The sequence below is a fragment of the Lagenorhynchus albirostris genome, chromosome 4 (genome assembly GCF_949774975.1).
Source record: "Lagenorhynchus albirostris chromosome 4, mLagAlb1.1, whole genome shotgun sequence".
Classification (NCBI taxonomy): domain Eukaryota; kingdom Metazoa; phylum Chordata; class Mammalia; order Artiodactyla; family Delphinidae; genus Lagenorhynchus; species Lagenorhynchus albirostris.
Window position 1 is genome coordinate 10,110,113 of NC_083098.1, and position 15,639 is coordinate 10,125,751.

Genomic DNA, 15,639 nt, shown 5'->3' on the forward strand with positions numbered 1-15,639 from the left:
CTACTAATTCAAAAAGTTTTCTGTGATTGAGACTTGTTGAATGACACTAAGAGTTCTGCATTTACTTTCAGTGGAACATTTATAAAAACTACATTTAAGCATTCATATTAATTTTTATTTATTTATTTTTTAAATAGTTCTTGCCAGTAGCCTCAGTCCATACCGTGAAGGAAGATTTATAGAGCGGCGACTGCGATCCTCATCAGAAGGAACTGCAGGGAGTAGCAGGATGATTTTGAAACCAAAAGATGGAAATGTAGAAGAAGTTAATAGTCTAAGAAAGCAAAGAGCAGGTTCATCATCTTCAAAAATGAACAGCATGGTAAGTATATACATATACTTGCATATAATAAAATAATCCCATATATTACTGGCAAGTTCATGCTCCTTGCAAATTGAAGCATTAGTTTCAGGTGTGCAGCAAGGTGATTCAGTAAATATACTCTCTCAGATTCTTTTCCATTATAGATTATTACAAGATATTGAATATAGTTCCCTGTGCTGTACAGTAGGTCCTTGTTGCTTATCTGATTTAGATATAGTAGTGTGTACACATTAATCCCAAATGCCTAACTTATCTTCTTCCCATCCCCTTTGGTAACCATAAGTTTGTTTTCTATGTCTGTGAGTCTATTTCTGTCCTGTAGATAAGTTCATTTGTATCATTTATTTAGATTCCACATATAAGTGATACCATATGATATTTGTTTTTCTCTATCTGACTTGCTTCACTTAATATGATAATCTCTAGATCCATTCATTTTGCTGCAAATGGCATTATTTCATTCTTTTTTTATGGCTGAGTAATATCCCATTTTGTGTAATGTATGTGTGTATAGATACACATGTGTATATGTGTATATGTATGTGTATGTATATATATATATATATATACATCTTTTTTATTCACTCATCTGTCGATGTATATTTAGGTTGCTTCCATGTCTTGGCTATTTTAAATTGTGCTGCTGTGAACATTGGGGTGCATGTATCTTTTTGAATTAGAGTTTTCTCTGGATATATGCCCAGGAGTCAGATGTCTGGATCGTGTGGTAATTCTGTTTTCAGTTTTCTGAGGAACCTCCATACTGTTTCCCATAGTGGCTGCACTGACTTACATTCCCACTAACAGTGTAGGAGGGTTCCCTTTTCTCCATACCCTCTCCAGCATTTGTTGTTTGTAGACTTTTTAATGCTGGCCATTCTGACTGGTGTGAGGTGATACCTCATTGTGGTTTTGATTTGCATTTCTCTAGTAATTAGTTATATTGAGCATCTTTTCATGGGCCTGTTGGCCATCTGTATATCTTCTTTGGAGAAATACCTATTTAGGTCTTCTGCCCATTTTTTGATTGGGTTTTTTTTTAATATTAAGCTGTATGAGCTGTTTGTATATTTTGGAAATTAATCCCTTGTAGATATTATCATATGCAAATATTTTCTCCCAGTCCGTAGGTTGTCTTTTTGTTTTGTTTATGGTTTCCTTTGCTGTGCAAAAGCTTTTAAGTTTAATTAGGTCCCATTTGTTTAGTTTTGCTTTTATTTCCATTGTTCTAGGAGACAGATCCAAAAAAATATTGCTGTGATTTATGTCAAAGAGCATTCTGCCTGTGTTTTCCCCTAGGAGCTTTACAGTATCTGGTGTTAAATTTAGGTCTTTAATCCATTTTGAGTTTATTTTTGTATATGGTGTTGGAGGATGTTTTAATTTTATTCTTTTATATGTAGCTGTCTCGTTTTCCCAGCATCACTTATTGAAGAGGCTTTCTTTTGAAGGAAAAATTGGTTTGCATAGTTGATATCACAAGTCAGAGAGGTTAAGTCTTCACCTGAGATGCTCATGGGTCACAACACATAGAAGCACACCAGGATAGCAACCCTTAAAACCTGTCTTTCTTGCTTGCATGGAAGGTTTGACATTCTCCATCCTAGAGCAAGACCCTGGGATATACAGTCTAAGAAAAATGTTGATCATGAAGACAACCTCTGACAACATCATTTCACACCATTTCTCCATCTTTAGCCACCTAAAAAATGTCCTGTTGTCAACCACACATATGCCAGTACCACCCTTAGAGCCCTTAGTGCAGGGGTCCCCAACCCCCGGGCCATGGACCGGTACCGGTCTGTGGCCTGTTAGGAACTGGGCCGCACAGCAGGAGGTGAGTGATGGGCCAGCGAGCGAAGCTTCGTCTGTATTTACAGCCGCTCCCCATCGCTTGCGTTACCACCTGAACCATCACCCTGCACCCCGGTGCATGGAGAAATTGTCTTCCATGAAACTGGTCCTGGTGCCGAAGAGGTTGGGGACTGCTGCTTTAGTGGATCCTATTCTTCCTATCTTTCTACAGTTCCCACTTCACATAGGGTGAGGATCCTTGAGGGTCAAGGTGATATGCCCATGCAAAGCTTTAACACATTCCAGGTGACCGAGATTCCAGATTCCTGGTTCAAATTGTGGAGGCCTGCAGATGAGGGTGGAAATGGGGTGTGTAGAGGAGGGTGGGGTCTGAGCTTGCACTTGTGAGCTGGGGTGTCTTAGAGGTAACTTGTATTAGCTCCCTCACAGTGTAGGATACAGCCAGGGTGGGGAAAGATGTGAGTGGACTGCAGCCCGGGAGGTCCGTGAGGCCTCAGGCCTCACAAATATTGGGGTGGGCTTGCCTTCTGGATTCCATTTGCTCTCTTTCTCATGTGTCCTATTTCAGCAGTGTCTTTGATTTCTAGTATTTAACACTGCTTCTTTAAAAGGATCTATCCACCTACCTACTTATATGTGAAAAATGCTCGAAACTAAATCACTTATATCTATATATCTTAGACAATTAGGTTTCAAATGAAAATATTAGGTCATCTAGTTCTGACAATTGCAATGAGAAGAAGCCTTAAGTTACTGAGGCAACACTGAGTGATAGCAAAACCATTGTGTTTGAAGTTAGAGGTTCTAGCCATTAGGTCAGGCTTGGCCAGATTTTAATCTTGGACAAATCGTCTACAGAACAACAAACGATAATGGGTTTCTTGCTTCTTTTATGCTAAAAAACGACTGTGTATCTGTGTATTTATATTTGCGTATATAGAAAGATATTACATTATATTATATTTCATCTTTCTTCCTGTTCTTTGCATTGAAAATATTATTATTGTTGCAATTGATTTTTTTGGTCTAAATACAAGAACATGTTAAAATAGATTTCCAATTGATACAACATTAAAAGTTATGGCTAATGAATTATTATGAAACATCTATTTTCACCAAATTTCTATTATTCCTTTTTAAAGACGTATTTATATTAATAAGTGTGCCCTGTTTATTACTTTTGCCCAAAGTTGGGCCTTTTACTTATTCTTTTTATCTCGTGTTTTTCATACTACGTTTATATAATTCTCATCATAACATCACAAAATCATTATCCTTCTCCTCAGATACACTTTCAAGATTTAAAATTTTAAATGTCAAATATAAAAATGTGATTTTGTTAATTTATTTGAGGTTTTTTATAAATTTTCAAAAAGTATACCTGCAGTGATATAGATCGTCCACTAGATGGCATGATTACACCATTGCCATGGTAGGGGAAACGCTATGGAGATTAGATGGAAACTTGGTTAAACTATTGTACATGTTCACTGGATTCACAGGTAAAACTTGTTGAAATAAATACTGACACCCTTGAATTTCCACACGAAATGTATCGAAATTACTTTATGACTTTCTTCCTTAGGACTTTGCAACTAATATCTCGATCTTTAATTAATTTATAGTGTAAGAGTTAATTTAACATGCATACAATGTATTATTTAGCTCTTAGCAATATAAGGAAGAAATGCTAGGATTTTTAGGTAATTTTAGCTATATGTGAAGCAAGTGACATATGTTTAGGAAATGATAGCTTTATGTGTGAGAAGATGCACACATTTTCTATATTCCTCTTCCAAAATAATTCAGGTGAATATGTGTGTTTAAGAATGCATCCATGGTTCAGTTCTTCTTTTCTTTTAGAGCAATAGTAGTAACATGTATTTTTAATACTTATTTGAACCAAGGGACTACTCTTAATGCTTCTCATATATTATCACATTCAGTCCTCACAATATTATGAACCGAGTGATTCTTTTACTGATCACGTTTTGCAAAAGAGTAAAATAAGGCACTAAGAAGATAAGCAACTTGCCCGAAAACACAGATAGTAAGTGGCAGAAATAGGATTTAGATTTGGATACTCACTATCTAGCTTTAAATCCTACATGCTTTCGGGGGAATGTAATAGATTTAAAATTAATTTTTCATTTTTCTTGCATTATTTCTGTATAATGAAGTTAACACATTTAAGGCAATCTATGCTTGCTCTAAGTCTAGACTACAACCCTCTGTTAGGGATACAAAAAATAAACAAAATGTAGTACTTATTCTGGATTTAAAATGTGGTAATATGTCTTGATATGCTGATGAATGGTATCAGTGTCTTTACTGAGAGATAGCTCATCCAAAAAGGAACTTTGTCACAAAAGAAGATATTTATACTTAGAAGGAACTAGAGTATTTCATATAGGTCACGAGGATTTAATTCTACCAATGGTGTATGGCTCTGTTTATTAAGATGCAGAGGGTTCCTGTGAATGACCAAAAATATTCCCTAATAGGTGAGATAGACCACAATTCTAGTGTTTTTGTACACTTTGGGGATATTTCAGTATAAAAGGGAAAGGGCAGGATGTATTAACTCTTTGAACACCAGTGGCTCAGAATAAATTGGACTTTGCTTAAATTTATTACAAGAGATCAATATATATGTAACAATTTGATGAGCATTCAAATTTATTATATATTTCAAACTGCTTTAAATAAAGACTTCCCTTAATTTTCCTCTGAGTAACTTTCTTGATACTTTCCTTAGGATGGTCCAGACATTTAAAAACAACTTTTCTAGAAGTAGGCTCTTTCTTTCCAGGAACTTTCCCTCCAGATTATGATGTATAAGTGATTAAATGTAAGGATTTGTCTTGGTTTCTCCAGCAGCTTCACACAGTGAAGTCTAACTCTAAATATTTATGAGATCACCCCGCTCTAAAAAAAGTATTAATTGAGGATAGATTTGTATGTGTTAAACAATATATACCACCTGGCATCACTAGAGGAAGGAAAGTGCCTGAGTGTATGAGGAAGGATGAGCCAGGCTACATAAGAGCAAACAACCTCCAAATTTTAATGACTTTATAATATAGATTTATTTCTCGCTCCGGCTATGTGTTCATTGCAGAAGGTGCTGGAGTTCCATTCAGTATCTCCTCCTTCTGTATCCAGGCTGTTGAAGCAGCAGCTGTTGCAAAACACTGCCTTTCACTGTGGTAAAAGATCTCTGGAGACTGTACCCCAGTAATAAATGCTTTACCTGTGAGAGACTCACTTCATTTCCCGCTGAGCAAATCTAATCACCAGGCCCAAACTTGCCACAAAAGGGGCCAGAGAATAGTCTCTTGCATGTGTCTGGATGTTGTAGACCCAGATATGTATCATGGGCACTAATGACTATGATATTCCCTAATAGTTTATTGTATCTCAGTTCTTTTAATTAACTGAGATTTCCTGCTTACCTCCTCCCTCCCTGTTGTCTTCAGGCATTTGATGGGCATAAAGTCATTTGATTTGATGCCTCACACTGAGCTGGTCATTGTGTTTCAGAAAGAGGAAAACATCTTTGACATTGAAGGATTCATTTTAACCACAAGTTTTTTCCTTTGAGATGTGCTCTCTTCCTGACTTAAAGGCCTTGAGATGTGTATCTAAATTAACTTTACTTGACTCCCGGTTTGGGAATATTACTATATTTGGAAATACTTGTTATTATTACATTAAAAAGCTGGCTTGGAAAGCTGTGTTAGCTTTAGCTTACTCAGCAAATGCATCCACAGAGTTCCCCGGAACTATCTGTGCTGAGCGATTCTGACAATTTACTTATGGCCACTTTTACTCTGACAGCTTAATTCCTCTCATTTGTGGTTTGGCATCCTGTTGCCTTTGTGTAGAAACTGTGAATAACGTAGTAAAAACATGAACTGTAGGACTTCTTCGCTAGAAGAACAGACCAGATTTATATTTGAGAAAAAAAAACAGTTACTTGCATATCAGCAGCGTCTCATGTTGTTAATTCTTTGATATGTTGAAATCTAGAATTTAAATATTATTGACAATAATTGATTAAGACTGATTAAGCCCTGTGCTAAATGGACAAGCACATAACTATGCATCCACTTCTCTTCTGGGGCCCACTGTTTTCTCCTGTGTTAGCGTTTTCTTCATTCATTCGTCCATTCATCAATTCATTCACAATTTCTTTCAATAAATATTTATTTAGAACCTACTTTGAAGATGCAAAGATGAAAGAGACAGCCCTTTAGAATTTTAGAGTTCCAGACTGGGAGGTATTAACCTAATCTTATCAATACACCAGATTTAAGCATTTTGACCATCTTAAAATTCAGAATGGGTGGGGCATGCTTGATTTGGATTGTGACCATTGATATCAAAAGTAAAAATGGATTAGAAAAGGGCACATGGGCCTTCCCTGGTGGCGAAGTGGTTGAGAGTCCGCCTGCCGATGCAGGGGATGCGGGCTTGTGCCCCGGTCCGGGAGGATCCCACATGCCGTGGAGCGGCTGGGCCCGTGACCCATGGCCGCTGAGCCTGCGCGTCTGGAGCCTGTGCTCCGCAACGGGAGAAGCCACAGCAGTGAGAGGCCCGCGTACCGCAAAAAAAAAAAAAAAAAAAAAAGGCACATGAACTCCTGTATCCCTGATTTACATATACTTTATCTCACATGCTCAATTGACACTATTAATTATACATATAACTCCCTAGCGTTTTTGGCTAATTTCTAACATTGAGGACGATGCTAGTGCTGAGCAGGAACTCTGGGAGGCACTGCGGCAGGAAAGAAGAAAGTACAAAATTAATGTTTAAAGAATCACCTTCAAAACATCCCACCTCTACCATCCACTAGGCAAAAGAGTTCTCCTGGGCTTGTTTGGTATATGCACTTTGACACTTTCATTTTGTGGCATGAAAGTTGTTCAAGCTCAAAATTAAGAGCAAGTGAAAGATGATGATTATAAGATGTGATTCAAGAATTTTCTCCTCTGAATCCTGAAATCTTTTTTTTTTTTTTTTTTTGCGGTACGCGGGCCTCTTACTGTTGTGGGCGCTCCGGTTGCGGAGCACAGGCTCCAGACGCACAGGCTCAGCGGCCATGGGTCACGGGCCCAGCCGCTCCGCGGCATGTGGGATCTTCCCGGACCGGGGCACGAACCCATATCCCCTGCATCGACAGGCGGACTCTCAACCACTGCGCCACCGGGGAAGCCCTGAATCCTGAAATCTTAAATAAGACTTTCAAATACGTAAAAATGTTAGTGGCTTTTTGAGGGTTAAAATAATGATCTCAGCTTTTGATGTAACATTGTGAATGGAATTAAAGCTAATATCATCGCGTGCTACAAGGACATTTAATGAGAAAAGGAAGTCATTAATATATTTAAGAAAATGGGGGCATACAAATCATTCTCCTTAATCCTTATGTATTTTAAGAAGGAAAATCACAAGTATCACTCATTAGACATGCAATTACATTTGTCAATAAGTAGTATATTAATTTTAGATTAATAACCCTAACCATAATGCCTTTATTGATTTTTCTAGTTACTAATGATAGTTTTCCTATCAATGTTCTTCTAAGTTGTATCGTGTGTATGGCACGCACCCCTTAGTTATTTGAATATGCTTCATTTATCAGATTTCATTCAGTCTTTTAAATGGAAGAACTCTTGTATATATTAGCATTTCGTATAGCACTTAGTAAAGTGCCTGGTGCACAATAAATATGGGTGAATTAAAGGTAAAATTGCTGATTAGGTTGTGATATATGTTGATATAGATATGAATCAAGGCATTTAGAACAATCATTATGTGTGGTGTCCTTATGCACATTTTTGACATTTTAACTTATTATACAAATGTACAGATGTTTCTATGATGCATTGTTTGATAAAACTGGTTTTTGATGCCAAGTACTTGATCAAGGCAATACCACCTTTGACATTGTTCTAGTAGAAGCATCATTCATTTTAGGATAATTGACCTTACAGAATGGTTTCCAGGATCATATCAGTACAATACTTATGGACTGGCCATACAAAGAAGACAAGAGTAGTCAATTGTTTGTGATATTATTGGAGAACCCATTAAAAAAATGTAAGTTCTGAGTCAAATATGTCTATAAGGTGATATTTAAAAATCCCCTGTGTATTTTATCTACCCCAACTCCATTTCTTATCAACTTATAGATTCAGAATTGCCTTTAAAAAAGAAGAATTGGATAAAATATGCCATTCATTTTTTTTCATTCTAGCTTTTGGGATGAGTCATTTTTGTTTAGAAGCTATCACAATTTGTATGTTTGGTGCACAATGCTATGAATAGCTTATTCAGAGAGTTAACTCACTTCATCTTAAATGACTTTAAGAAAAGTTGTAAGTAAATAAGTGCAGTGTCCTAGATATTACCATTTCTCTTCATACAGTTCGCATGAAAATGTCCATAGCACCTAATTTTTCCTTCTGTGATTACATTATTAAAATTTACTATAAATGTCTTAGTTTGTTCAGGCTACTTTAACAAAATATCACAGACTGGATAGCTTATAAATGACAGAAATTTATTTCTCACAGTTCTGGGGGATGGGAAGTCCAAGATCAAGGTGGCAGCATGGTTCCTGATTTGTAGCCAGCATCTTCTCGCTGTGTCCTACCTGGTGGAAGGGGTTAGGGATCTCTCTGGAGCTTTTTTTATGCAGGCACTAATCCCATTCATGAGGGGTCCACCCTCATGACCTAAGCACCTCCCAAAGGCCCCCCCTTCTAACACCATCACCTTTGGGGATTAGAATTTCAACATGTGGATTTTGGGGGAATACAAGCATTCAGGCCATAGCGATAAGCAATCACATTGTAATGATAGCAATGCTAGAATATATTAAAAGCTTCATTAAGAACAGTACATATTCTATTTCTATTTATTATTATTTATCAAGGAAATAATTAAGATGGACAATAGTAGAAGAAAATTAAAGATTTTTTCTGTAACCACACTATATCTAGGATACCTGTTAGATATTTTATACCCCTCTGAAATTAAGAAATTGGAAAATTAAGGTTGTTTACCTTTTATTCTTGGGATTAGAATGCAAAGATGACAGTTTTATTTTTAATTGGTTCAGTTCATCTCAATTTTCTGTAAGATGCAAACTATTTTATGCCTTGTTTAGGTAACCCCATGAGCTGACACAGCTTTCATAGTGTGAGAAAGAATATTTATTGATTCAGGATCCATGGCAAATCTCTGACCAGCTGAACACTGCACAGTCTGTAGCATAGAATTGACCTTGAGTAAAATAACTATCTTTCCTGAGGGAATAGTCTTTGGAATTTGAAGTTTTTAAATTATTCTAGTTACACAATAAAGAAAAAATTATTCTTCCTAGGGTTATTCTATTATTTTGAAATTTAAATACAACATATTAAATTAATTTTAGTAAATTGAAAAAGCCAAATAAAATTTGACTTCCAAGGTCAAGAAGTATATTATTGTAGTAGAATTATGTCTAATATTTTACATTACAGTTTATAGAAAAGATATAAATATTTTAATATATTAATATTATTTTTCAAATAATTTAACAATCAAGACAGACATTTATAATAATCTCACAAACCATCACATTTGCAATTCAGGATAAGGAAGTGGGATTTAACATGCATCATGCATGTACATTTCACACCTTTCCTATGTGATGATTCCTAATTTAGAGTAGTGTCATTTTATCACTTTTATAATTTAATTCAGTGATCATTTCACTCTAGTGTTAAAAGTTTGGTCTGAAATTCCTCCTTTGTTTAGATCTTCTATTGTTCTAAGCTTGTTACGTTCAACTGGAAACAACCCAAGTACCTTTTTTTGGTTCCATCTCTTAGGCTCTTTATTGTATGCGTTTGTAATTTCCTTACAGAATTATGATTTTAATGCTTGGCCAGTTGTCTTCAGCACTACTCAGTGATTAGTGTATGTGTCAGTGAGAAACACAAAGAATTTCTTTTGTCAGAGAAACTCAACATGAATCAGAGCTTTTATCAGTTGTCAAGAGGCGCAGGTGAAGCAGGGAGAGATCTGGAATACCGTCCCGTTTCCCAGCTCCTTTCTGCATGTGGTGGGCACTGGCCCAGATTGTTGGATAAAGTTTGCATTGTTAAATGTATATAGTCACCTCATTGACACAGAAAGATCCAATCAATATGAAACATCTCATTGTTTTTCTTTTTAATTATAGTCACCATGCTGTACACTACATCCTCAGAACTTATTTATCTTATAACTAGAAGTTTTCCCCTTTGACTTCATGAAACATCTCTACTTTATACTCCAATAGTTAGATAGCATACACAGACATTTTTCAGGGAGTCATATCCCATAAATCTCTAAGTTCCAGCTTTATTTTTCATAAGCAGGCTCACTTAAACTCCCCTATAGTGAAAACCATTTAGTTTTATGGTTTGTTTGTTTGCTAATTCGGTCAGTCATTACTGTGTTTACAAGGAGATCTTTCCAGGAAGCAAACTCCCTGTAACTCTATCTCAGAGAAAATGGATCACAGGCCAGTTGCTTATCTCAGGCACCAAGTGTAAGCTTTAAACACTCTCCTCCCACTATCCCGTTCTTGCCACCCACTCTTGGTCTTTTCCCCATCAGTCCCCCATTTCCTCTGATCTTAGAGAGATATGTGTCCCTGCATTCTTTCAAAGCAGTTGTTTCTACTTGTCTTCCTGATTTCAACTCCTTACCTCCTTAAGAACAGTCATCATCAGTACATCTCTTATGTTTGCTTCTCTGGTTTCTTCTCCATCTCTTCACCGCTGTCAGTTTACAACACTGCCAAGTTTCCCAGCCTGAAGGAAATAAACAAAAATTAAACATTTTCTATATCCTGCTTGCTCCTGAAGTTTTCCTCCCTGTCCCTCTTTTCCACAAGGCAAACTTTTCTAAAAGAATAGCCTTCTCTTGCCAAATGCATTTCCTCACTGCCCACACAGTCCTCACTTTCATGTTTTATTAGCTCTTGTAATGTATAGTTTCTCAACATGGACACTATTGACATTTTGTCCTGGATAGTTCTTTGTTGGGAGGTGGGAGAGGGCTGTCTTGTGCACTGTGGGGTGTTTAATGGCATCCCTGACCCCTACCCATAAAATGCCAGTAGAACCCTCAAGTTGTGACAACTGGACATATCTCCAGATGTTGAAAAATATGCCTTGGTAGGCAGAAACCACCGCAATGGAGAGCTTTTCTAAAGTCATTAGTGACTTTGCCAGTTTTCATATTCTTTTTTTTCCATTCTTCATCTTTCTCGACTTCTCTTCAGCATTTCACACTGTTGAGGACTCTATATACTTATCACTTCTCCTTTTGCAGGGTTAACTCTCCTTTGGTTCTTCTCCTTTTCTCCTTTCAGACTCCTTTGCAAGCTGCTTTTTCATACTCTAAACAGTTATTACTAGGCATTTGGTTCTTGACCCCCCTTTTTTTTTAAAACCTGTTCTATCTGAAAACTTAAGATGTAGGTGAAATGACATATGTATTCCAAATGGAAAGGCTAGGAATCTCTAATATATCAGAAATCTGACAAAGCCAATATGCACTGAAAAGCACAATGTATTAGATTTATGGCAATAGAATAAGAGCTCGTGAAAAAAAAGCCATTTGCATAAGGAAAGTAGTTGAAAATCCAAGGACTGAAACTTTGGAGTGGAACTGGAAAAATATGCAGACAATTGACTTTCACCCTCATAGTTCATGGCTTCTCTCCCTTTTCCCCCCCATCTATGTTACTATCCTATTTCAGTTTTTATACACTTGTATTTCAGCCTCCTTTTAAGGTACTCCAGGGATTCTCAATCCTTCCCTTCTGTTTCTAAAGTCATATTGGAGAAGTAGCAATTATTGATATATCACTTAAACTAGGACCTCCCTATTAGAGTCTGTGTAATATGTTGCAGTAATTAAGTCTACCCTCACTACTATCGCCCACAATTATGCTTTTTTTGGTTTTGTTTTGTTTTCAAATTGACAGCAGCTTAAGTTGAGCAAAAGACAGATAGTGGCAAAAGTTGTGTGCATTGTGCAAGCAGTGTATATTTGACCTTCTGGGACACTTGGCAACTACCAGAGAACCACACATAGCCCACTTCTGTCTTACTCTCTTGCTGTTTCTGGTTTGTCTCCTCTGGAGCTTCCTGTGGATTGTACCTCAGGCTGGCTGTGAACCAAGAGGAACTTGTGGTGTGCAGGGTGTGTGCTCAAAGGGGAGGGTGCAGTTTTCAGCATGATTTCAGAAGGGAAGAAAACCTATAAAGTACCTTTAGTTCCCCAAATTATAAGAAAAGTAATAATTTAATAAAAATGTAGTAAATTAATAAATTCTTAAACAACTTTATAATATTTGCATGCTTTTTCACACTTCTTTTTTTCCCAAATGCCTTTAGTGCCTTCTAATATTTAATATCTTATAAGAATATGCTTTTTTATTTTCTCTTTGTAAAACTTGTCTGGAATAAAATCATATTGCTTAAGAACCAAAGGCAAACTATTTCTCCTAACACAGAAACATGATCAAAATAGACAAATTTTAAAAATAAGAGTTCTTCTTGTGTCCGTTAAGCATGACTTTAATTTCTTAAATAAGCAAGTATGGTGTGATAAAAGGAGCAAGCAGTTGTTAAGAGGACACCAAATTCCAGTCTCATTTTTTTCTCCTAATAATACTACCTACCTTATAGAGTTGTTGTAAGGATCAAATACTATATTTTATGTGAAAAGGCTTTATAAATTTTAAAGTGCTATATTGATGAAAATGACACGTATTTATTAATAACATGGATTAAAGCCAGAAACTGAAATTAAATAATATTACCTTTTCCAGTAGCCATTTAGAAAGGAAAACATTTTAAGAGCCAAACTCACCTTTAAAGTATATCTCATCATGACAAGAAGTTGAGTTGGCTCCTTTAAGCCACAACAAAAATAATCCTTAAAATATTCAAGTTATTTATATGTTAGTGCTTTATAAGGGTAATCTGCTATTTACCTAATTTCTCATTTGTGTATTTTCCAGAAACTCATACATTTTTCAAAATCAAGTTATATTGCTTAGGAAAAAACTATTTGAGAAGTACACTTAAGATTTGCATATGTTACCATGTTTATGTTACCCTTTAATTAGAAAGTTTACTCGACCTAGTTATTTCCTGATTATGAAATTAGGAAAAAAGCATCTGCCCTAAGACAGGTGCCTTGGCTTTTTACAAAGAAATTTAATTTGCATTCTCTGTTTTCTTAAATAAAAAGTTTAAACATTGTGAACATTTATGTGAACACTCACATAATAACTTGATAAATTACTTATTTAAAACTATCTTCTGTTAAATCTTAAGTTAATTTTATCCAAAATAATAATAGGCAATGACTTCAAAAACAAAAAATAAAGTTGAAGAAAATAGTGAATTATAGAGTACCTTATTTATTTTACTTTAAAAATAAATTTTGAACTATAGTGTATTTACTAGTAGTACTAGTCTGTCCTGAGATAACTGAAGATCCCTAAACATTTGTGAGAGAAAGTTTTATGACACACTCAAGTTTTTGCTTTTGTCTCTCTTCTTTCTTCATTCTGTTGGAAGAATACATCTACCAGTAGGATATTCAGCTTGAATATTTGAACTACATGAATTTTAATGAGGAGGGGAGTAACCAGCTGTCACATAGTTCATATGATGTATTAGGTGCTGGTTGGGATGAGACAGTATATCTCAGCATGCTGTTGCCTTCAGTAGATTTATGTTCCAAAGAAATGTGGATACATTAATACAAATAGCGATTTCAGATGAAAAGATCAGCCACCTAGCTATGGTTCATGAATCACAGTGATTCTCTCTCTTTTATTTTTTAATAATAATGATAATAAAAGTATACGGAAACTATCACTGAGCCGAGTGGGTGCCAGGGTACACTGATCCTAAAGATTTAACCTGACCCAGCAGTCTACTGGAAGCTGCTATAGCTGAGAAAAAAGAACTAATCAGAGATGCTGGGCTTACATTTAGAATAAGAGAAAGGAACTATTAATGCGTGCTCTTTTCCAATAGCATTCATCTCTCTAGGAAATCCTGCAGGACAAAAGAGAGTTGGAACACTATTAAGTTTTATAAAGTGATACTATAGTTCCTTGAAGGGAACTTACTATTATGCAGCTGGAAGCCTGTAAGGTCTGTTGACTAAAGAAGTTCAAAGATAGCTACTGTTGTTCAGTATATAGTTTTGTTTTGTAGTTTTTGATTCAGCGCAGTGGGGTTGAACATAAAAGAAGCTAACATCTTGAGCTTTTCGTGAGTCTCTCCTTGTTGTTATAAGTAGACCATTAGGTAACTTTAAGGAAATCAGAACTGTTGACCCATACAAATGATTTTTACAGAAATTGCTTTTGCTCTATTAAAACAACATAAAGTGATTTTCTAATTTTTGACACTATGACTTTGCTAAAAATTCCTATATTCATTTAGAAATAAGAATCATCTTGCCATAAAAAAGCAAATTATTCTGGTTCAATAAGCAAACGTATTTTACTAAAGCAGTGGATAAAAGCTTCATTAAAAAGAACTTTTTTTTTTTTTTTACTGAAATAGGATCACATTAAGAAAACCACAGTAGAATTGCTAAGGGTAAAGCAGCAGCCCAAATTGAAGAAAAATTCAAAAGACGATTCTATTATATGGCCTTAATGGGAAAGCAAAGTGAATTTTCAGTTGAACCCAGTGCTAGCTATGTGCCCTGGGTAAGTGTTCCACACTGTTTGAAGGGGATGGTGACCAAGAAGAGGAGGTCTCTTTACTTGTGGCAGCTGAGTTATATGATATTAAAAAAAGAAAGTCGAGGTTTCCTGTGAGGGTCATTGAATTCTTACATTCTAAAAAGACAGATTCCTTACAAGGACCACTAACTAGAATAGGCAGGAAATTACTGGTTCTGGAATGACTATTCCATGTCTAAGTAATGTATCGAATAGTAAGCAGCCTATTAACAACTCAGAAAAATAGAAATGAGAGGGTATACAGTGACCCTCATATTCACAGGTTCCAGATTCAACCAACTGTGGATCGAAAATATTTTTTAAAACTCCAGAATATTCCAAAGAGCAAGACTTGAATTTGCTTGGCACTGGCCATTATTTATATAGTATTTACATTGTATTAGATATTATACATAATCTAGAGATGATTTAAAGTATACGGGAGGATCTGGGTAGGTTATATGCAAATACTATGCTATTTTATATAAGGGACTTGAGCATCTGTGAATTTAGGTGTCCAAGGAGGGGTGGTCCTGGAACCAATCCCCTGCAGATACCAAAGGAGGACTACAAGTAGCTTTTAATTATTGGCAAGGCAGCACCAAGATTTAAGTAAGATGAATCCAAATTATTTCTTTAGTGAAGAACGTTGTGGACTATATATCTTGAGCGGAAACTGGGTTAGGCATTG

General features: G+C 35.9%; 1 protein-coding gene across 1 annotated transcript in view; it reads left to right on the forward strand.

Annotated features, from left to right (window-relative positions):
- The window catches only part of CCSER1 (coiled-coil serine rich protein 1), a 1,250,826-nt gene that overhangs the window by 167,147 nt on the left and 1,068,040 nt on the right, over positions 1-15,639 (forward strand). Inside the window, exon 3 of the mRNA XM_060147099.1 lies at positions 138-322. Coding sequence (XP_060003082.1) covers positions 138-322 — 185 coding nt within the window. The remainder of the gene's footprint in view (positions 1-137; positions 323-15,639) is intronic.